Below are 23871 nucleotides of genomic sequence, written 5' to 3'. Positions count from 1 at the left end.
AATGAATGAATGGTGATAGCTAACAAAATACGTGAGGGAAGTTAATTTAACATGAGGAGGTGTGTGTGTGTGTGTGTGTGTGTGTGTGTGTGTGTGTGTGTGTGTGTGTGTGTGTGTGTGTGTGTGTGTAAAGGGTCAGAGGTTTAGATGTAATGTAACAAAGTTTTGTTACATACTGAAAGGGTGGCATGTAAATGGAACAGCCTCCCAGCTGAAATGGTAGAGGCTGACATAATTAGGGAATTTAAACATGCATGGTGCAGGCATGAAGCTATCCTGTATTTAAGACAAGACCAAAGACTGATTAAGATCTGAGTCTTTACATCAGGAGAAATTGGCAGATTAGACGGGCCAAATTTTTTATCTGCCTTCAAATTCTGCGTTTCTGTAAAAACACACGTAGCGCATAAGTCATTTACTACCGATAATTCAGCTGTCTAATGGAAACTAATCGGTGTGTTTTTAAGGGAACGTAAAGAGTCAGGGATGAGTTCCACTGCTTTGGTAATGTGCTGGTTGGATTAGGAAGTATAAGGGTACATTTCTGCCTCTAACTTTGCCCACTAAACAATTTTGTGATATTTTTAATATTTCTTCTTATACTAAGTTTGCTCTGTATTCTATCAACTCGCATATTTACTGCACCTAAATACCTTGAAAATTTGGAAGTTGGAGACACGCAAGCTCAGAGGCGTAGTGCACGTGATCAAACAAAATGTACATCAATCATGAAGAAGAGCCGCATAGTTACATAATACATAAGGAAGAAAAAAAGACCAAGTTCAACCCTTCCTACCCTACCCTAACCTTCCTACCCTACCCTAACCTTCCTACCCTACCCTAACCTTCCTACCCTACCCTAACCTTCCTACCCTTGATACAAAAGAAGGCAACCCCCCCAACACCTAAATTAAGCTACTTCGAATTCTGCCATCAGGGGGAAAAATTCCTTCTTGACTCCAAAAGGCAATCGGATTTCTCCTTGGATCAAGAAGCTCTAAAATATTAATTATTTTTATAGCATGTACAGTATACTCCCAAAATTAGTCGAATGATGACCTGCCACAATCCATGCTTGGATTCCTCTAAACTGATGGAACAAAATCTACAAAACAAAAACCACCATATAATGTCATGGCTGCTTTAGTTAGTGTCGTACCTTGTTTCCAAGCATTTTATTTAGTGTCACTTTTCTGTGTTTCATGTAGTTAGGGGTAATTCAAATTTACTAACAACTTAGTGTTATGATTGTGATAGCCATACCTTTCAGGCTCTGGAAATCACTTTGATGGCAACTTTTTGTTGTCTGGTGGATGTTATGTGTTCCTTTTTAATGGATTTTCCTTTGGTAATTTGGAAATGTTAATAATTAAAAAAAAAAAAAAATCCAAAGAAGTTTGATTTTTCTGGGAAAATGTTCTTAAACTTTGTTAATGAAACTTTAAGAAACAATACCTGTGTTTTGTCACAATAAATTAAGGCATGCTGTTTAAGACTCAAGCACTCCTGTAGTATTTTTACATACTCTCTTGCTGCTTTTGTTTGTTCCTTATGTAGTTTGCGTATAGTGGATGACGATGCAGATGATTGGAAGAGGGTGCCCACCAAGGCGGAAGAGGTCTTGGAAGATGATGATGAACCAGTGGTGGGTGCTAAGCAGTGGCTTTGGACAGACATATTTGAGCCTTCACAGTCTCTAACTTGTTGCATTTTCAAATTTAAACTTAGGTTTACAATTGACGCCCTATAGAAGTAAATGAATTCAGAGTGGGAAACCGTATGGGGCACAGATCAAATACTCCGTTCACGTTGGCAGAGATGTTCTTAGTTGCATACTCTAGTTTAGGGCTGCAACAACTAATCGATAAAATCGATAATGAAAATCGTTGCCAACTAATTTCATTATCGATTAGTTGAATCGATTTTTATCTATTATAAAATGTTTTTTTCCAAGCAAATGCTCTGAAAAATACCCCTCGTTTTATAATCAGTTTGTGACTCACAGCAGCAATTCCTACTTACCAGTCCTGCCCTGCAATCGCTGCCAGAGGAAGAAAGGGGCGGGGCCAATCCTCGGTGACTGCAGGGAGGGACAGGGAATAAGAAATGGGTGGAGCCAAACAGGTGATTTGCTCCGCCCATTTCCTGTAACATCCACATGGCTGTGATACTCATCTAACTGTGAGTATAAAATTAATATTTGGGCTGCTGAAAGTTAGGGGAGGTGGGGGTTAATTTAGGGGCAGTTATAGTTAATGGGGTGTTTAGGGTTAATTTAGGGGCAGTTATAGTTAATGGGGTGTTTAGGGTTAATTTTTAAGGTTAAGTTAAGGTGCAGTTAGAGGAAAAGGGGGGCAAACTAAGGGGAATCTAAATCCTGGGGCCAGTGAATATTAACCCTGTATTTATTTATAAAAGTATTGTGTCTGCAAATCTATGAGTGTACTATGGCATATCAGGGGGGTATACGGCATGTCTGGGAGGGCAGTGTGGCATGTCTGGGAGGGCAGTGTGGCATGTCTGGGAGGGCAGTGTGGCATGTCTGGGCTCAAATGTGCGTAACTGGGGGGCAGGTTGGGAAATAAAAACAAGAAATGCATTTTTATCAAAGTTTGTTTTTTTATTCTGCCATTTGTTTTTAACATCCTACGTTACTTTATTAAATTAGTTTAAATAAATTAAAAATTTACTTTTATCCGATTAATCGAAAAAATAATCAGCCAACGAATCGATTATGAAAATAATCGTTAGTTGCAGCCCTACTCTAGTTGTACTGTCTTCATTTTGGTAGGTGGCAGAGTTTGTAGACGAGCGTCCAGTGGATGTAAAACGAATGGAAGAATTCAGGACTAGCAATAAATGGAAAGTGATCCAAGGTGAATAATTTAATTCTGTTTGCTAAACCTTTCCAGATTATGCAGCTTGATGTTTAGTAAACATATCCATGCATGTTCATAAAGGTTTTTTTTTTAATCATGCCTGCATAAAGTGTGCAGAGCTACAATTAACAGATTGCTGAACTTTGTGGCTGGTGAAAGTTTATGATTAGCAAACGTGGTGAGATAAATAAAAGCAACAACAAATGATATTAAATTAATTTATTTTTGTTCCCCTTGTTTTGCAAAACCAAGCAGACGAATCATCTGGATTAGAGAAAGAAGATCCCGAATCAAGGTAAAACTTTATTCTAAATGTAGTTATTTGCATCCACAGGATAGGGACTGCTACACACACGCTTACACATGTTTACACACACTTCCCATCGCCTATCTGCATAGCCCTTGTGGGCCTACCTTTCGTGCTTGTTGCGTGCAGGGTCCAGCAGCAGGGAACACAATGTAATGCTTGCAGGAATATCTCGAGTGTCACTACACACTGTATGCATGTCAAGCCAGACTGTACACACAGTAAATAGGCAGTAATAAATGGCAAGAGACAGCATTTGTACTAAGGAGATTGGTTGCCTGTAAGGATTTAGTGTTAATGGTGTAGATTCCATCTTATCCACTAAAAGGAATTTGTTGGAAACCAAAATGTACAAAGGCATGGTGATGTTTTGGGGTTTTTGTCTTCAAATATCTTGGATTTTTATAAATATTCTTATTTTTTTTTTTAATATCTTCAAATTTCTCGCTTTGCTACCTACAGGGGCAGACCTGAGATAACCACATCACCAACGAGGACCTGCAACAACTCCCCTTTGGTTTCAGATTCACGTCCATCTCAGAAGGGGAGACGCGACTCTGACTGTTCTCCTCCAAGGGGAAGGCATGATTCTCCAGATTCTTCCCCTCCTCGCAAGGGCAGACACGACTCCCCAGACCTTTCCCCTCCTCGCAAGGGCAGACACGACTCCCCAGACCTTTCCCCTCCTCGCAAGGGAAGGAGTGGGTCTCATCCTCACAAGGACAGACACAGGTCTCCAAATAATTTACCATCTCGCAGAGGGAAACATGACTCTTCTAAAAGCAAGAAAAATCACTCACCAGGCCTCTCGTCCTCTCACAAGAACAGACGTGACTCTCCAGACCTTTCACCTGCACGAAAAAGTAAATACATCAGAGCTGCATCATTCCAAGTTCTGAGGTCATCTCACTCTGCTTTTTCAGTCTTCTGTGAAGCACAATGCTCGCTGATTTCTTTATTTCTGAGAAAGCAAATTTACTAGGATTAAACAGAAAGAAACAAAGTTGGTTTAAAACAGTAAACATATCTGTCATACAGTATATAGTCAGTGAAATGTGTGTTTCTGTTGGTTTTATAGACCTCAGTATACTCCGTAGCTCTTGATTCATCAAATGTATGGCAATACTTCTTTAAAGCCTACTGTGACAGCCTGTTAAAGCATACAAATAGGCAATGTTGCGGTCACGATGGTACATAGTACAGGCACTGCTTCGCAACTGATGCCGTCCGTAGGAACCAATACGGACTTTTCACCTATCAGTACATATTTTTCTGTGGAATTACACTATATTCAATTTTCTTATCTATATCTAATGTATTTTTCCCCTTTCAGCACAGCAAAAGCGGGATTCTGATTCCGACTTATCTCCCCCAAGGCATACCCAAAGGAGAAGAAATGCTTCGGATTCAGACCTTTCACCTCCGCGTAGTTCTCGAAGGAAGGATTCAGACTCTGATCTGTCCCCGCCGCGACGCAGGAATGGTGCAGTAGCAGGTCCAGTGGTTTTGTCCTCCAAGAAAGACGCAAAATCCGGGGTATGTATGTACCAAAGGTAAAGCAATCTCAGGATTTTGTTCTTTATAATATAAACCCTAGCGTTGGAAAGAAACATTTGGTACATGGCACAGCCCACCACTGCAAAATTAGCCCAACTTCATAATATGGTTTTATGCAGTTAACATAAGAAAATACCCCATTCCCTTATCCAAAAGTAGCTGGAAAAAATTACAATAAAGCGTAAAAACTGCATTTGTATTAGGTGGCGCTCAGGTGTTTTGAGCTAGTTTGCTACCCTTTGTATACCTGTTTTTGTCCGTGTGATGGCAGCTCTGCGCGCTTATAAGAACCTCCTATAATTGTGTATTTTACAAAGTTTGTATTTGATATTCTGGCTTTTTTTTATTTTAAAGATGCTTTCTGGTGGGCAAGCTGGCCTAATATCTGCTGAGGTTCTAAGGGAGGAGAAGGAGCAGCTAAGGAAAGCACAAAAGGACAATAAGCACCTGGAAGGTAAGCAGTTTATATCAATCAAATTTGCATCCATAGTAGAATATTCTCACCTGGGTAAAGCATTGAGATATAATGTAAAATAACTGTGGAATTAAGCTTTATGTCTTGCGTTCTCTGGCTAGCTGGCCAGTGAGCACAGTTCTCACCAAATACAATGGTTTCCTATGTAGTGCTTTATATGTGTGATCTTTTATGCTCCATGACCTGTGTAAACCGTTTTAGGTTTAATCTAAATGAATAGTCTAAAATTGTAAATATCAAACCAAAAGGTACTTGATATATTCTGTGTATCCTGTCAGATGCTTAATATGACCAAAACATGATTTTCTGATGAAAGCATGTTGTCCGTTATAGACAGTGCTTTTTTTTAAATAACTAATCTAACGTTAATGCACTATGTGGCAGATGATTCCATGAAGGCCGAAACAGTTTTTCGAGATAAATCTGGTAAACGAAGAGATTTAAAAGCAGAACGTGAAGAGCAACATAAGAAACAGGCCCTTCAGGACAAGAAGGAGAAACAGTATGCCGAGTGGGGCAAAGGGTAAGAAAAAAGCCAAAGGATGACACTGGTAGTTGGATGAGTTGCTGAGTTGGGGGTGCTAAAAAATCCATAGAGATCTTGAAAGAAGGGTGAACATAGTGTTAATGTAGTAGAGTATTCACTGTTGTGTCAGCTGGTGAGAAATCGGCATGACTTTGGCAGTGGGACAGAGGGGTACCTGTAGTAGCTTTTTTTTTTTTTTTGCTGTAAAGAAGTAAACCTGAATCTGTCCATCTCGCCAAAGCAATAATGAATAGAGGGAACATGATGGGCTTAAAAATGAATAGCCAGATTTTTGATCAGAGAGGGCATTTGGGTTAATTATTAAAAAATATTATTCTACATACCTAAGCCTTGCACAAAAAGAGAAGCAGCAGCAGAACTTGGAGGAGGCTGCTCGAGAGATTGAAAAGCCTCTGGCAAGATATGCTGATGATGCTGACCTCGACCAGATGTTGCGAGAAAGAGAGAGAGAAGGAGACCCAATGGCTAAATTCTTACAGAAGAAGAAAGAAAAAGAGAACACTGGGAAGAATGGTGAGATTTGTTTGTGTGACAAGTAGTTTCTTACTGTAAGTGCATTGTTATAAATAGGGGAAACCCCCCAAAAAATAAGCACTCATGAGATTTTTTGAAAATTCATGTCCAATGTTTTATTCACAAATACATAAACTTTCATTCTGGATGGGCGGTTGGGTGGTTGTGCGTGCGGATCAAGAAGTAGTTCTTGATCACCAAGGAACAGACAGATGCATTTGGTGTATGAACCAATGAAATATTTGCTTTGATCACAAAAAAGCAATGTTTTACCTCCATGATACATGTTGTTACTAGGCTTCATACACGAGAGAAGACGTCTTTGCATTGGTGAATCATGTTTAAATATTGTCAAGTGAGAATAACCGTACGATTGGTAAAATTCACAATATCAGTTGAGATTTTTTTATTTTTATTTTAATCACTTGGCATTTGCTGTCTTCAGGTTATTTATGTTGTCTCTTGCCTTTTTTTTTTTTTTTTCCCCCCCTCTTGTTCAGAACGCCCACGTTATAAGGGAACAAACCCTCCACCGAATAGGTATAACATATGGCCTGGATACCGCTGGGATGGTGTAGATAGGTACGTGGTTTCTTTCTACTAAATAAAGACTTTAATTCTACACCTCTCACTATTGCCGTTGTACGGATCACTGGTGAGACCTCACTTGGAGTATTGTGTACAGTACTGGAGACCGGATCTCCAGAAGGATATAGATATGTTGGAGAAAGTTCAGAGAAGGGCTACTAAAATGGTTAATGGATAAACTTTACCAGTACAGGTTAAAGGATCTTAACCTATATAGCCTGGAAGAAAGACGTGACAGGAGGGATATGATAGATGGAATAGCCTTCCGGCAGAAGTGGTAGATGTTAATACAGTAAAGGCATTTAAGCAAGCATGGGATAGGCATAAGGCCAAGCTAGATACAGGATAAGGGCAGGTACTAAAGGAAAGTACTCAGAGGTTGGGCAGACTGGATGGGCCTACTGGTTCTTATCTGCCGTCACTTTCTATGTCTATAGGTGAATAGTAGAAAAGGGCTGTTAAAATGATAGCCTGTGCTCCATTTGTGGCATTTAAAGCCTCGTCACTGTGAGACTTGTTGTTAGTGGATGAGGCTTAAAGCAAATCGTGTTATGATTGGGCGTTTGCTGTATAACAGGTTTCGTACCAACATAGTGGTCTGTCTGCTGGTGTTTCCTGTGGTGCAGGGAGGGGCTGCAGGATAGTGTTTGTGGGGCAGTGGGTGAGGTGGAGAATTCAGGTGAGGTGACATAGATAATTGTTTTCCTCACTATAACGCTGTCTCTCTATCACAGGTCCAATGGCTTTGAGAAACAATATTTTGCACGCCAGTCAGACAGTAAGTCTATGCAGGAGGCCGCATACAAATGGAGTGTCGAGGACATGTGAATATCGACAGTGTTTCTACAGAATAAGAGCCATCCAATCTTTACTCTCAAGCAGACACAACAATATCTGTATATAAATGGTTACACTTCGACAGCTTCGCCTCAGACCCATCACATATTTGTCCGCTATGTTGCTCAATGTCTTGATCTGTTTTACCCGTGATGAATAAAGTTCCTATAAGAGAGAGTATAGATGCTGCAGTCCATCAATGCTGCACTATTTTTTTATATTTTTTACTCGGGGTGGAGCAGGTGTTGTGTGAAGTCTGAGCTATATACCCTATGGGTATGTACAGCGATGTATATCTTACATTACACATTGCTTCACTGACTTCTCTTGGCTGTAAGTAGTGCTACTCTATTACAAATGCCTCTATATATATATAATTTTTTTGAATATTTGAGATCCATAACAATGATTGTGTTTATTTGATTGGATCCTGGACTGTATTATATTAAATGCCTCCTTTTTAAATAATGTCGTGTGTTATGTCTTTTTTACTTTGCTGATTAAAGGGGCACTCGGCCATCATATGCACTTTAATGCATATGTCTGCGTGGCCCCTTTACATTTTTATGCGATGTGTTTTGCGATGGATAGGGGAGTTCTGCAGGAAATTCCCATTTGCAACGCTCCCAGCTAAACATCCTGCAGGCGATTCAGCCGAATGTATCTCCCTGCACGTGATGTACTCGCCTCCACTACGTCTAGCGCTAGCTTCTCCAAACGCCGTATGCAGGGGGTATTTTTTAGACCCAAGTGCAGATGTCTGAAGAATTCCCATTAATTTTGATGGAACATTTTCCTGCTAGAGATTGGCTACTTAAACTTTCAATCGATGACATACTCCTATTGGTTGCATTGGAAGTACCTACTGCCGCTGACCGGCTGTAAATGGCTAGAAAGTATGTTCTAGGTAAGCTTTTTCCATTTTTGTAAGAACGTAAATTTACTTACCCACAAAGGAATTTTAATATTCATTTTTCTATAGCGGAGTGTCTGGGAGATTAGTCTGTCCCTCTTAATATAAGGAAGTAGTAAATACTTAACTCTGCTTGTTGTTGCTAAAGGTATTACAGAAGGGTTGGTGAATACATGAAACATTACCTCAAAGCTAGCCTGTGAGATATACATGTGTGTGCGTGTAAGGGCTTAATTAATAAGTCATTGCTTGTATCATAGAAATGAGTGGCGCTGTAACAGATCACAATTTCACTACTTTTCTAATCACCCCTGAATTCTGTAGTGTTTTTTTTTTTTTTTTTTTTTTTTTAAGCTGACAATATAATCATTAAACAGCATTTATATTCTCAATTACTTTATTAAAATCCAAGATTCAGTTATTGCATTGAAAGCTATAGGGAGTTGGATTAGATAAGTCGTTAGCCATGTTCATGTGGATGCGGTGTAAGCTTGTATATCCGTAAAGTGCTCCTCTCAGCCCTTGATCTCCTCATCCACTGCAACTTTCTTTTCTTTCATTTGCTGGAGATGGGCAAGGAGTCGACATTGAGGTAGTGCTGGCGTCCTGTAAAGGAAAGAGCTATGAGTGGTGCTGATTCGGTCCCTCCTTTTAACCTCTAAGCCTAGTGAGTACGCTAGCAAAGGATTAATTCTGTGATACATTTGGAAAATAAAGATTTAATGGAGAGAGGACCATACGTTTCATAAGTAACTAATTTGGGAAATAGTATTTCGTTGTTTCCATGACAACAGGGATGTATGTCCCAGACACTGTCTCTCTGCCTATTTGCCATGTACCTGTATGTATCTCTGTGCACAGTGGTGAAGTCCCTCTCTCCATACAGTTCTATGTTGTCCTTTTCTGGTTTGAAGTTCTTCACCATTTCTCCTTTTTTTGGCACAAAGGTGGTTCCAGAGGTGGTCTGACTGTCCAACTTCATCTGTAAAAAAACAAACAAACAATATTTTGCTATTAGGACACCAAAGAAATTTTTATGTTTGCCTTATTTCCAGGGCAGATGTTATAGTTTGACTTAGAGGCAATTTATTACTTATCTTATTTGTAAAGAATAGATATCCCAACTAACATGCTCTTTTGTGACACTTACATACTCCTTCCAGAAATGTATTGACATCTAGGGATTTAAACATCATGTGATTTGGAATAACCAAATACTATTTTTTAAGTTATTAAGGAATTGCTTTTATTTCTTCCCCTAGCATTTTCCCTTTGAAAACAAAAATCTGCAATGAGTTGTGGGATTATAGCTTTAAAACTAATGATTATCTACGGTCGTTGGGATGCGCACCAAAGGTCTTAGTGAGATGCCATCTCTAGGATCCCCATGTTGTTTGTGTGGTTGGACACCCCAGTCCTTAAAGACACTGCTGTTGTGAGTGGATCCATCAAACTTTGCATTGAGTACCCGAAGCACAGACCGTGGTCTTTGAATTGGATCCTTTTGTATCGGTTCTGGAGGTTGAAAAGCTAGCTGGGAAAGAGAATGTTGTAAAAAGTTAGTTTCTAGGCTTATATTGAGAAGAAAATATTTGTGGACAAAGAACTCACGTCTGGAATAATTGATGAGGGGTAACCAAGCACACATGGGAACACTGAATATAAACACTGACATTTAAAAAAAAGGTTTACCCATCTTTATTTATACAAACAGCAATAGCCTAAAGAGGCATAGGATGTGTAGATGGACGATGTTAAAGGGAAAGTATTAATTTAGTATTAGTATCAGTTGGTATAAACTTATTTTGCTAATAGCTTTATTGGCTTATGTTTTCTTTATAAGCGCTGCATACACAAATGTATTATGTTGTGCTCACTGTTGCACTTGTCTGTGATTACACTAATAAAAAACAAAATGTCCGTGCTGCTGGCTGGGGTACGCAGGTCCGATAAAGGAACGTTTACAGAAAGACAGACAGGAAAGTGAACTTAACTATAAAGAATAAAAAGTTTGTTAGCCTTAATCAAGTATTGGGGAAGCTCAAGAGATAACAGCGGTAATGGAACTCGATAGAAACCAATCCTTGTCTTTGAGTAAAAATAGGCTATTGATTTTGTTGAACTCCAAACTAACATGAAATTAGCAAAAACAGACATTGCATGCCACTTATTCTTGGGCCAGTTGGGGAGATCAGAGATGTCCATTGTAACTGGCCTGAACACTTTGGGTTTTCTTTGTGCTATGGTGACAGAATAAAAAAAAAAAAGAATAAGAAAAAAAACTGTCTTCCTTACCTTAGACACTGTGTTCCCATCCACTTTTCCCCTTCGCTCTCTCTCCATGGAGGTTAATTCCTCTTTTAAGCGGACAGGCTCAGGCCGTGGGTTCAACAGGGGGTCCCAGCCAGGAAAAGTCTCCCTTTGTACTGTCTGAAAGTTGTTACTTTTAAAAAGAAACATACAAACGTCCAGGGGTTTACTAAATTCACCACATAATCCATTTTTGTACTCCCCACAAACTTAATTAAAATAACTGTGGCATAGAAATAGCTCACTACAACCTTCCAACGCGGTGTTAAATCCTGCTTATAACTTCATATTGCATCAAAGCAGATACACGAGCTGGTAGTTGAAGTCAATTATTCTGAATTACAGGATTTCTGATTAATGAATTAAACTCTGTACCGGTAATCCATATACTAAATGTTACTCTGTCCATTGTGTCTGATGTTGCAATTGAGCTTGTTGGACAAAATGTCTAAAGACTTACTGTCAAGATGAGCTATAAATTAACATCGGTTCTGGAATTTATAAAAAAAAAAAAAAAAACAAAGAAGCCTGATGAACGTAAAAAAAAAATAAATGCAAAAATGGTTCTGCCACAGCTCTTTAATGACTCAACAATCTGGGTAGCGGGTAGACCTCTGTGAATGCCCCACTTTAAAAATAGGGTATATACACAGTTTTGAATTAAATCCAGCTTCACTATAGTGAATCCAGCCACATTACACTTATTATATTCTGCAAAGCTGGCCTTAAATGTTACAGTGTAAAATATAAATATAAGTCAGCTTTAAAAATCCTCTGAAGAAGCCCCTTGAGGGCGAAACGCATCAGTTCACTGGCATTTGTGTATTTGCTTTGCAAATTGATTGTATATCATATCAATAGTTTTTCATATGTTCAATGATGTGTTTTAAATATTGATGGAATAAGCATCTATTAAATATATTATTTTCATACTGTTTTTTTTTTTGGAGCTAGCGCATACATCAGAATTTATAGAAGATTTTAAGAGGTGAAAGAGGACACAATTTAAAGAACGTCTCGGAGGCATGACTGGGACAGGGTTTTAACAAGACCTTTTTGTGGCCTATAGAGTGCTGCTTTTGTAACAGTAAGCATTTAGAAAAATAATGCATGTTATTTACAGTTTAATTTATAAACATATTTCTGCTGTTTCTATACATATTATTTTGGTTATATATATATATATATATATATATATATATATATATATATATATATATATATACACACACACTTTAATGATATAGAATACTAAAAATTCTGAGTCCATAGAAAAAGGGATTCAAAGAAGAAAGTAGAAAAAAGTGAAATTTGTGAAAGCGTCAGTCGTGTGCTCTATTACCTCTGCACTACGTAACACATTGCTTGAGTCTCACCTGAAGTGGGAATTCACAGTTAGGTTATCAGGAGGAGGGAGGGCTGCTCTGGTCGGTTCTGTGGCATGGCGGGGCATCGGAAAGTCACTCTGATACTTGGTCACAGCCTCTATCTGTGGTCGTTGGATAGCTGTTTTCGGTCCGTCTTCTTTGATTTTCCTTCTTCTTGCTTTTTTCTCCAATGGCAGAGGGTGGAAGGTGGACTGATGTGTGGTTGTCATGTCATGTTCACCTTAGATGGAGGTGAACATTATTTCAACACAGCAAAAAAACAGAGCATGCTCTCATACAAGTCGGTTTTCTGGCTTAAATGGACAACATTTGGATTTTTAGCAATTTACTTCAACACACATTGCAAACTTGTTTGTAGGTGAATAGGGTTGTCCCGGAGTGACCTCTTTAAGAATGTCTTAAGCAACGATGTATTTAGAACATGTACGCTATGCACATAATGCGAACAACGTAGTCACAGTAGTAGCAGCAGTATTCAAAATGTTTGGAAGCAACTGACTGGCTGCACTGTTTAGCTTTAGTAAAAACGGAGTAAAAGCTTTGTAAGCACTAGGAGGAATGCTGAATGCTGCAGCCCATGCAGTCTCTCCTATACACCTGTCCATAATTAGCACGTTTCACCCTCTCATGCAACAACACCGAACAGAGCGGGGCTTTGTTTGCTCGAAGTAGATGTGTAAGATACAACACAGTAACCACAAAGGTTAGTCATTTTTAACTCATATTTTTGGGCGGCTATTTCTGAGTTCTGGAGCGGTTATGGTATAATTGAAGTTTAGTAAGCTCTCAGACAAAGCTAGAGTATGTAGCTTCTAAAAAGGTAATGTTCATTGAGCCCCCAATTTTAAAATAAACGGTATTTTGTATTCACCCACCCTAGAACAGTGTGCTTGTTTGCGTGTTTGTAGGCATCCTATGGTGTATATATTTTTAAAGGGGAAAATGCCTTTGTGGCTCCTGTTCAGCTGATGGGCCTATTAAAGGGACATGCACCTGATGCTTCAGCATCTATGTTAACCTGGCAATGTGTATGCCATAAAAGCACCTGTCCTAAATGTATGTTGTTGATTTCTGGAATTATTGTTCTCCGTTTGGGTAGCTCTGCTCTGTTATTTAGTTACTGAATATATTAAGTAGAAATGCCAGTTTGGCATATCATGAGGTCAATTTAGGTAGTTGTGGTAGATGCTAACAATATAAAGCTGGATGTTTCTTTTAAAATTTCACTTTGCTTGCATACCTGCCCGTTTTTCTAGAAGGCGACCAGGCAATAGACTATATCTTGACATTTCCCTACCTTCAATGCTTAAGTGACACTCCACGGCTCTCACTGGGGCAACTTTTGCCATTCTCTTCTCAGAAAAATGATCTTGAGTTGTAGTTTTCATCTCGTACGAGTCACCAGGGAAAAGGAGTGATCCTAAAGAGGGTTATCAGTATAAGGAGCAGCAGAGAAAAGTGGTATCAGGGTGGCAACAACAATTTTGGAGTGGAACATGGTAGGGGAACTTAAATGAGAGGTTAACAAAGCAAACTCATGGATGACACTTGGTATAGTGAATGGAGAAGATGTCATGTATCTAAATTTGATAAATCCCCTCATATTGCTTCTCTCATAGGATATATTTAGGAACATGCTTTAAAAATAATTTTATTTGTTGTCTGTCTAAATGTCATCGCTTTTTAAATGCATTTAATTTGGCTTTTGTATTTTAAAGGGAACTCCCACCATTCTTTTATATACTTTTTCTAAAGTTGTAAGGAATATATGTGCAATATTTACATTTATAAGTAGCAAATAGATCACATTGGAGGGAAAAGGAACTAAAGGACACGTGTGCAAAGCTTTATGGAAGTAACAAAACATACTTTGCACTCATTGTTAGATTCTCTATTAACAAAACAAACATGGCACACAAAAAAAATCAGTTCCCCTTTAAATTCTATTGTTATAAAAAGACCTGCAAAATTTCCAATGTTTTTTTGAATTGCTATTTTTATTTCGTTGACAAATTACCGTATTGGCTCGGATATAGGCTGCCCCCGTATATAGGCCGCACCCTAAAAGTTGGGTGCTTTTTTAAAGAAAAAGTTTTTTTAATAGACATGCTGCCACTCTGCCCCCCCCGAGATATGCTGCCACTGCCCCCCGAGATATGCTGCCACTGCCCCCCCCCGAGATATGCTGCCACTGTCCTCCTCCTCCCCCCCGAGATATGCTGCCACTCTGCCCCCCCCCCACCGATTTACCAGAGCAGACTCCCGGGTGTCTTGCGGGCCCCGCAAGACACCCGGGAGTCTGCTCTGGTAAGTCTTGGGGGCAGAGGTAAAACGCATCGTGCGGACGTTCACCGGCTGCGGCGATGCGCATAAACAGCCTCCGCTGCCGGGACGTCTGCACGATGTGCTTTAACAATCTCCCTTGCTGGGACTCCCCCCGTGGGAATTCCCGGCAAGGGAGATTGTTAAATCACATCGTGCAGACGTGCCGGCAGCGGAGGCTGTTTACGTGCATCGCTGCTGCCGGTAACGTCTGCACGATGCGCTTAGACAACCTCCCGTGCCGGCACTCCCCCCGTGGGAAGTGCTGGCAGGGGAGGCTGTCTGAGCGTATCAGAGAGTAGGATGCAGGTCCCCTGCACCGCTGCGGGGGATCTGTATCCTAAACCTGCTGCCTGCCCGACGCCCGGGACATATAGACCCCGAATATAGGCCGCACCCCCACTTTAAAGACTTAAAGTGGGGGGAAAAAGTGCGGCCTATATTCGAGCCAATACGGTAAATTTAAATCCTAAGTGTGGTTATCAACAGCTAGATCTGTAGTTCTAAACCGTTTTAGGTCTAGATTCACAAAATTCATTCTGTGGCTCCTGGGTTTCAAACTAGGGGAAAGTTACTGCACTTTATTTATGGCCAACCACAGAAATACACTTAATGGTTGGGTAATTATTTCCTGTCAAGTTCCACTAAGATCAATGGGTAATTTTACTATTAACTGTTAATTCTGATGACTTTTGGCACTGTCGCTTCCTAAATCCCGCTTTTAGTATGTAATGTTATTAATTTTGGCAACAAAAATAAACTTGTAATTGATCCACTAAATGAGGCAGTGTTACGGGAATCCCAAAATGGGAAGGTTTTCAGAATAATTCTATACAGAACACGGTGAAATAATGTACGTTGTTAATCAGTGGATACAAAGAATCATAAAATATCTTGTATAAAAAGCTCATGGGAAGAAACTATAAGATGGCCATATTATAAATCAATGTTTAAATTGAACCTCCAACAAGTGCTAAAAATTTGAGCATTGGTTCTCAAAAAAAAAAATTCTAAAATTAGATAATAAAAGATGTAGGTTTAGCTTTGAAGGTAGACTGTAGAAATGTAATTATTGTTTAATGTGGCGTGGGTACGTTAGGGACAGGTTGCCACCCTGTCCTGTACCTACCTGCCACATGTGGATAGAAGATTGGTGATAAACAGTACCTTGAGGGACACTTTTCTGTCTCATAATTGTGTTCCTCCTTGCTCTAAGTAGAGGAAATGCCTGGCAGTCATATTATAACCCATCTATTCCTGTTATAATTATATATATAATTATATTATAACCCATCTATTCCTGCCATCACTGGCATTGCCCAGGTAACAGGAGGAGAAATATCTATATCAGAACAAGTACAGATCTCGATGCTCCACACTGGACCACAATGAACAGTGTTCATGGGTGTGCAGTGCGCCAGTCCTCCCTAATTGAGACTTTATTGTATCCGTGTTACATATTTCTACTACCTGCGATGGCTGGCAGTTCACCATACTGTGGCTGACGCGCTGCCTTCCATTCTTTGTATTCTTCCTTGTTTGTGGTGCTGTGTTGAAACTTGGAAGGCGGTGGTTGGCAAAGAGTGTCAGCAGGCCGTGTAGGTGCCGTCTTTTCCGCTTCCTTAGGAGGATAATGGAGGCTATAGAGGGTCTTTTCCATTAATTGCTCTCGTGGGCTCTGGTAGTAGCTTTCCTGTATAGAAAATATTCAAAATTGCTGGAAATCAGGATGGAAATGTCATTTTTGCTTTCTCTTGTTCAGTGCCTATTGCCAAGTTTGCTGTAATGTATATTTTTTGATATTCAGCGACCAATGGCATGATCTTGTTGATTATTGCACAAAAAGGCTGCTCAAGTCACAGACGTCCATCTTTTTGTAGTCATGTATAAAAAACTCATAAGAAAACAGAAAGGCACATAGGGAAAATTAGACAGGAGGAACTTAGGAAATATACCTTTTTGTTAGTGTTTTTATGAACAGGTTAAAAAAAGCAGGTCTGGTTTACTTGGGAAGTATCCCAGATGATTAAATGTAGCCTTCAGTTTTGTTGTAAGCTAAGTGACATATTCTTAGTTATTTGAAATGTTGAGAAGTAGCCCATACTGGCATAAAAATCAAAGTAACGGCAGGGCCATCGTTAGAGCAGGGCAGGCGGTATTATCCATGCTAGCATTCAGTTTTTATTTTCAGACCTTGTCGCTCATGGTTACTTCCTGTTTGGATGGATAGTCTTTGACTATCATGTCTTCTGTACGCTAACAGCTTGCAGTGTTATCATTTATACCGTTTAAACATGGAGTTATTTCAATCCATGACAACTGCCCAGCAGGGACGGGATGGGCCGGGGAGCAGGGGGGCAATTGCCTCCCAGGCCGCCCGAAATCTAATCTAAATGGCCGCTGGGTGCTGATATCCCCGGCCGGCGCTACTTTAATACTTTTTTTAAATTTAATATGGCAAGCCGGATCGCCTATTAAATGAAAACAAAAAATGGTATTAAAGCAGCGCCGGCCGGCGGCATCAGCACCCAGCGGCCGTTTAGATAAGTTTTCCAACGGTCTGATGGCCGCATAGTGATGGGAGCAGTGCGAGGGGGCGGAGCCACTTCACTTGACTTGCCCCCCAGGCCTTAGGCTGCCAGCCCTCCCCTGCTGCCCAGGGCCCATGAAATACTCACGGGCCTGTAGTCGCTCACTAAGCCACTTTGTTTTTTTGCTTTACTGCCCAAGAAAGAGGCTACCTGTCAGGTGATAAGGGGAAGGACTGAGATGGCTTACATAAGAGCACTTACCAAAGGGACTAAAAGCTGGGGGCTTATTAAGACCTCATATGTGACTGTGTCCTGGTGATGGCAATTAATGTATGTGAGAAAGTCATTTTAGAACAAGCATACTGTTATGATTGTGAGGCTTTTTTCTCCAGGATCCTTCTTTGTCCTGTTCACGTATTAGCCAACTGATTAAGTCACGGTTATCAAAAAATTGTTTTGGAATACTCATGCAAAAGAACTCCAGACTACAAGAGGTCACATGGTCCCTAAGTGACCATCCTGCAGATACACAATTGATTACTTCTTCTTCATTAAGTAAAGAGCTTACACTGATTAGACAGAATGCCATTTGGATAATTTTCCTGATAAATTATTAGGTCATTGTGATTTCATGGAAACAGGGGGGTGCTAAAATATACGGGTGTGATGTAATTATCACTGGTACCAAGAGCAATTTTCTATCTTGGCACAGCAGAAAAAAATAATCTACGAGCCAGTGTATATAATATCCAGTGCTGAATGTTGTGAATAATACATTCAAATGCATTTTTTTTATTCACACTTACCATAGGAATAATGGGCTTGGCTCTTCCCCCAAGTGGCCGAGGGATGAATTCAGTCCGTTGTGTAGTGACCAAGTTCATGGGGGGTAGGCTGCAGAGCTGGGGAGTGTGGGGAGGTCTCTTGCTGCTCCGAGGAGGGACATCTGAAGGAACACAAGAGTTATTACAGAAATAGAGATAGGTGTGAAGGGTCTGAATGAGCCTTTTGTCCTCAGATGTGAATTCAATGCTCCATATGTTTGGACTAGACTGAACACAATTCAGGCTAAAATGGGTGAAATAAGTACAGTTCAGCATATTCTGGCCTTGGCCGGCAGGTCTTGAAGAGGGGATTGGTGGGAGACTGCTTTTATAAACTGCTCTATTGCACACTTAAGCGCCCTGCTGTGCCACTGCTTAATGGGTACCTGGTTTCCTAATTTATTTATACCTATTGTACCCTGACTAAAATGTAGACTACTATACATATTATATGACTGCAGTTAGTGCATATCCCCTTCTGTTATACTGTAAGAACATCTGTTAGCGCTTAGTAAATACATATAAATATATCTGATCTCCCCAGCTGTCCCATTTATACTATGAAGGACTGTATGGATGCTGCACAACCTCCATAGTGCACTGTATCTGGAACACCAGGTCAGTAGAATGGATGGTAGCTGCAGAGGTACGTGACAAGAATAATAGACATAAAGTAGAAAACCCATGTTGGTTTACAGTGTAAAAGTAAGAGCTTGCACTCATCAATGGAAACTTCCAAGCAACCAACTTTTACTTCTGGCCACTAAACAAGGTGATGATAGGTGTATGAACCTAATTCTTTCCTCTTATGTCATACTTGAGAATCTGGATTTGAAATATAAAGCGTATAGCTTTTTTAATCCTAAAGGTCTTCATCTACTCATAAATTGGAACAATATTGAAAAAAAACCCCATACAAAGTAATGTTTAGTAATCTGCTTATCAGTAGTGGGGCATGTAGGACACAAGGTTACCCCTTAAAGCTTGACAGAAATAATTGCAGCTAAGAGAGTTTTTTTTTTTTTTTTTTATAACCTCTTTATTACAAGGAGAAGACAAAGTAAACAGCATAAAAAAAAACAATGTTACAGATAGACATGGTGACAGACTAGATGCATACAGGTACAAGTAATGCACGATTCCAAAAACACATACAGCGGAGGTAAAAACACTTCCTCAATCATAGAACATCGGGCCACAACACAGATACATCCTGTCCCGCAACGAGATCAGAACCCCGGTATGGGGCGAATACCTTTGAGGACCTGAAGACAATACCACTCTGTGGTATTGAATGTTTGAAACAGTGACAACCTGGTGGCGTTATCTAGTGTAGCGATAAATGGGGACCAGCGATTGAAAAGATATTTGACCTTGCTCTCCTTATGAAGAACAGCCTCAAGCCAGTCCATATGAAACAAAAATTGCAGTCGCGACAGGACCAAAGGAAGCAACGGAGGTTGAGGATCAATCCACTGGGACAATATTGCCCGTTTTGCCACTGCGGAAAGTATGAGCAAGAGAAATTTAGCCCTCGCTACAGGTGGGGGAATGTGGTCAGGGAATATGCCAAAAATAGCCCATTCAACAGATATTACAAAACGAATGCCCAGAGTGTCGTTGATGTAAGTTTGTAGGGCATCCCAAAATGGGGCAATAGAGCTGCAAGACCACAAACCATGCAGAAGATCGGCCTCAGGTGATTGGCATTTTAAGCACCGGGAGTGATCCGCTAAGCCCATTAAAAACCGAAGTTTAGGGGTGACATACGCTCTATGTACAATCTTGAGGAACATTTCACTATAGTCCCTAGAAACCAGGACTTTAGAATTGATCATATACGCTCGAAGAATCTGGGTCGAAGTTAGATTTGGAAAATCAGCCCTCCAGGAAGGAAGACCTGCGCCGTGGGACTCCCAGTCGATGACAGGCCTGATCAGACTATAGATCGTTGACATCTTGAGCATTATGACAGGGGACAACACCGTTACCTGATCTAAGGGACTGTTAGAATTAGCCCCCGAGAGATAAGGAAGCAGGGTATTAACATAATGACGAATTTGAAAGTAGTGAATGGGATGAACGTTAACAGTAGGGAATTTAGACTGGAGCTGCAAAAAGGACAACAATTTACCCCCACGTGGGTCCAGAAAATCGCCAACGGTGCGACCCCCCACCCGGGCCAGGCGTCGAAAGACAACATCCTCCCTCCCATGCTGGAAGTGCGGGTTACGAATCAACGGCAGGAATTTAGAGCAGTGAACCTCCAGGCCCAGGCGCCGTCTAACACGCCCCCAAGCCTTTACAGTGTGGTACAGCAATGGGTTGGAGACAACCTCTGGGGGTAGGTCAGCTTTAGATAGATGCAGGAGAGAGGCCAAAGAAATGGTAGGAGACAGGCACTGCTCCAGGGACACGTTGGTGAATTTAGACCCGCCCCGCAACCAATCAGCCGCAAAACGATAGTTAGATGCCAGATTATAGTCCAATAGATTAGGCAGATTCACCCCTCCATTGCGAGCAGGCTGTTGGAGTTTAACCAGGGAAATTCTAGCCTTTTTATTGCACCACAGGAATTTACGCAGTAGCGCATTATGATGTTGGAGATCTTTACGTCTTAAGGTAAGGGGCAACATATGGATCGGATATAAAAGTTTGGGGAAAAAGGCCATTTTGTACAAGTGGCATCTTCCCAGGAAGGAGAGGTTAAATTTGGACCAGGTTTTGAAAGAATCCTCCATTTGACGCAACAGCAGCTAAGAGAGTTTATTAATATCAAGAGCAGTAAAAATGTTTTGTTGGCTTGAGATGCTATTCTAGCAGATACAGATGATATTTTTCAATAAAAAAAAATGGGTATTGTTCCAGAGAGCACAATACGAACATAAAAATGAACACAGATTTGAACACGGAATGTTGACCCAAAATGAAATAAAATTATTATACTGATATCAAGAAAAACATTTAGCTGTTTTTATTCAAAATTGTAATTGGTTTTCCCTGCTTTTTTCATTCTGCCGTTTCTAATGTGAAAGAAAAAAGATTAGTGAAGGATTGACTTTGATGTACTTACTACAAAGTTACATTTGCAATAATTTCATTCACGGATGTAGAAGAGAATCTCATTTTCGGTAGATTAGGTGATGCAAAATGAAATGGTCTGGAACTACGCATACAGTATATCTGCTGTATTTCTAATATCATTTCATCAATTGAATTAAATTTGTTTCTAATGAGTATCTTAAACATTTTCTTCTGAAAGACTCTGTTTGCATAATAGAAAACCAGAATTCTAAAACAGCCAAATGTAATAATTAAAACTGCTTACAGGGTAGTGTTTTCTGGTTTGTAAAGCCACCAGGATTCACCGTTCTTTAAACAGGGTATAAAGACAGGGGACTTTGCCCATTTTCAATATACTTATAAAAGTAAAGCGGGCTGTTTGCACCATTGTATCATATATATAGAATACAGGAACGAGAAGACAAAATTTACCATATTTGCTCAATTATAAGACGACCCCCCAAAAATTTGAATCTTAAGACTACCCTACAGGAAAAAAAGTTTTACTAGTAAATATTAATTCACGTAATTTTTTTTTCATATTTAATAAATATTCATTGAAAAAAATATGATGGGAAAAAAATGCCCCAGTTATGCACATCTGCCCCCCGATATGCCTTATATGCCACTCTGCCCCCTAATAAGCCACCCTGCCCCCAGATATGCCTTTTAACCCTCTATATGCCACTCTGCCTCCCTGACATGCATTTTAACCCCCTATTTGCCACTCTACCACCAGGATATGTCTTATACCCCCTATATGCCACCCTGCCTCCCTGATATGCTTTTTAGCCCCCTATATGCACTCTGCCTCCAGAAAACCATTAAACCCCCCATGCCACTCTTAAACCCCCCCCCGACTTATCAGTGCATCCCTTTACTTGTGACCCGTGTTCAGACTCCCTGGTGTCTAGAGGGGCAGCCAGTGGAGGTCTGTGCGATGCAGACCTCCGCTTCTGCTGGCCAGTACTTGACCTTCCGGTGCTCCACCATAGAAGCCCTGGCGGAAGTGCCGGCAGCAGCGGAGGTAGTCTGTGTGCATCCCACGAACGTTCACCGGTAAGGCACTGTAAGGGACTTTAGATGCATTTAATTACCGTAAGTTTCTTTACACCTCACTAAAGTAAGCTTTACTTTAAAAATTGTAACGGTAATAAAACCTTGTAATGAGCTAACCTTGGGACAGCTACTGTTTTAAAGTAAGTAAGTAAGTGAAACATTTATTATCTCATGCCTTTACATGGTGTTACAGAGAGACATTTAAAGTCACGGTCAGATCATGTGCGTAATACTCACTCCATGGAGCGTTGAAGGTGGCCTTGTAGTGCGAGATGTAGCAGTCACTCTGTGTTTCCCTGCGCTGAACACGCCGCTGTTTCCTGCAGTCCTTGTGATGTTTGTGACGCCTACAAAAAAGCATTCAACAGCTTCACCTTTCTGTCTGCGATGTGGGGGGAGCACGGCTGAATGTTACCTGTCTGTTCTGTATTTACCTATGGGTTTGTTTATTGACTGTCTATACTGAGTGTGCTGTATTTATTCACCTGATTGTTATAGATAGCTCTCTACTGACTTCAGCTACCCAACTGCGCCACAGCCATATTTACTGATCTGTGTAGATACCTGTTTGCTGTACTTTCACTCCACATATTTATATTACGCGTATATACATATATATATAATTATAATTATAATTGTTCAAATCTCCATGCAATGCTGGATAAATCACAGGAACCAGGTAGTGGTGGCTACTCTTATAATATATAACAAACTGACAGTTAGTAGTCATGGCGTCTGGGATTCAATTACTGCCACCAGGCACCATGATTGAAGATTTAAATCCAGTGCATGTTTGTTTTAGATTTAATTATAGATTAAACAGCTTTGTGTTCTAAATTTTGGATTCATTGTTTTAAGATGGTTTACGCCGTAGGTTTCTCAAATTCGTTATTCATTCGTTTACGAACTCACCCGCAGTCGCACAGTTCACAGATACAAGAGACTGACGGGGTTTCCATGTTCTGGAGTCCAGCATCCGCTATGGGTTCAGAAAAGCCTGTGTTGTGTTTCCATGGTCGTTCCCCAGACCTCTCCCTCTCTCTCAGGAGGGGTCAGGAATGAATGAAGTGTTTAGAATATGAAAGCCGGTTCTCCCAGCTGACACTGAGCCAGCTTATTGTGTGTCTGGGAGCTTGTGGTCTGTGTACCTGACAACCTCCCAGTAAACAGTGACACACTGTGATTTGTGTACACAAGCACACAGCCGGACAAGGGCTAGAAACTCAATAAAGCTGACAGGGACAATGCCTCAACTGTGGGGCAGAGAACACCCTGTACCCTGGAATGTTATATCTCATACTTCTTTGCTAAAGTTAAAAGATACAAATCCTTATTGTACAGATCTGAGATGGGATCAAATCCAAAATTCAAAAAGTTACACATCTTTTACACAACACAAACATTATTTAAACGTGAAACATGTACGTCTTTTCTGTAGCTCACTATATAAACATAGAAACATAGAAAGTGACAGCAGATAACCATTTGGCCCATTCAGGCTGCCCACTTTTATCCGTAGCGACAGTGGCTTCGATATCCCTAAATAAGATGACCTTAAGACTCCCAAAATTATTATTTTTATTTTAATGCTTGACAGCGAAATGGCACCTTATAGCCTACAGTTTTTTGCATCCAGATGCATAGGTTCAGTGGAATCTTCTGTATGCAGTATCCCTGTCCCGCAGCTGTTTGATTTGCAGAAGTTGCATTTGACCAAGTTGACCTCCTGCTCGCACCTCCGCTGCTGGCTCACATTAA

At 40.4% G+C, this 23871-nt stretch overlaps 2 protein-coding genes across 3 annotated transcripts in view; one reads left to right on the top strand and one right to left on the bottom strand.

The window, feature by feature from the left end:
• Positions 1-8171, top strand: part of BUD13 (BUD13 homolog) — an 8525-nt gene extending 354 nt beyond the window's left edge. Inside the window, exons 2-11 of one of the 2 annotated variants that reach the window (XM_053451595.1) lie at positions 1558-1645; positions 2792-2876; positions 3132-3174; positions 3649-4049; positions 4520-4722; positions 5098-5197; positions 5603-5741; positions 6094-6278; positions 6779-6860; positions 7601-8171. In XM_053451595.1, the coding sequence (XP_053307570.1) occupies positions 1558-1645; positions 2792-2876; positions 3132-3174; positions 3649-4049; positions 4520-4722; positions 5098-5197; positions 5603-5741; positions 6094-6278; positions 6779-6860; positions 7601-7694 (1420 nt within the window). In that variant the 3' untranslated portion in view covers positions 7695-8171. The remainder of the gene's footprint in view (positions 1-1557; positions 1646-2791; positions 2877-3131; positions 3175-3648; positions 4050-4519; positions 4723-5097; positions 5198-5602; positions 5742-6093; positions 6279-6778; positions 6861-7600) is intronic. The other variant, XM_053451596.1, reaches the window with a different exon arrangement.
• An 806-nt stretch (positions 8172-8977) lies between these two features.
• Positions 8978-23148, bottom strand: LOC128469799 (stabilizer of axonemal microtubules 1-like). The gene is made up of 10 exons (XM_053451597.1): positions 23026-23148; positions 22351-22460; positions 17974-18113; positions 16107-16329; positions 13612-13734; positions 12303-12534; positions 10912-11059; positions 9968-10150; positions 9456-9598; positions 8978-9222 (listed from the first exon to the last, which is right to left on the bottom strand). Exons 1-10 carry the CDS (start codon positions 23070-23072, stop codon positions 9132-9134), a joined length of 1440 nt encoding a protein of 479 aa, XP_053307572.1. The 5' UTR covers positions 23073-23148; the 3' UTR covers positions 8978-9131.
• Positions 23149-23871: the final 723 nt, after the last annotated feature.

The sequence above is a fragment of the Spea bombifrons genome, chromosome 12 (genome assembly GCF_027358695.1).
Source record: "Spea bombifrons isolate aSpeBom1 chromosome 12, aSpeBom1.2.pri, whole genome shotgun sequence".
Classification (NCBI taxonomy): Eukaryota; Metazoa; Chordata; class Amphibia; order Anura; family Pelobatidae; genus Spea; species Spea bombifrons.
The sequence above is the reverse complement of the archived record's forward strand: the minus strand, read 5'-3'. Positions and strand labels throughout refer to the sequence as shown.

Bases quoted from the DNA above. Each gene is read 5' to 3' on its own strand.
- LOC128469799 (XM_053451597.1), bottom strand. From the start codon at position 23,072: ATGGAAACCCCGTCAGTCTCTTGTATCTGTGAACTGTGCGACTGCGG. The intron at 11,060-12,302 runs GTGAGACTCAAG...TCTTTTTAAAAG, and splicing joins ACTGTGAATTCCCACTTCAG to TAACAACTTTCAGACAGTAC. The intron at 10,151-10,911 runs GTAAGGAAGACA...TCTCTTTCCCAG, and splicing joins ATGGGAACACAGTGTCTAAG to CTAGCTTTTCAACCTCCAGA.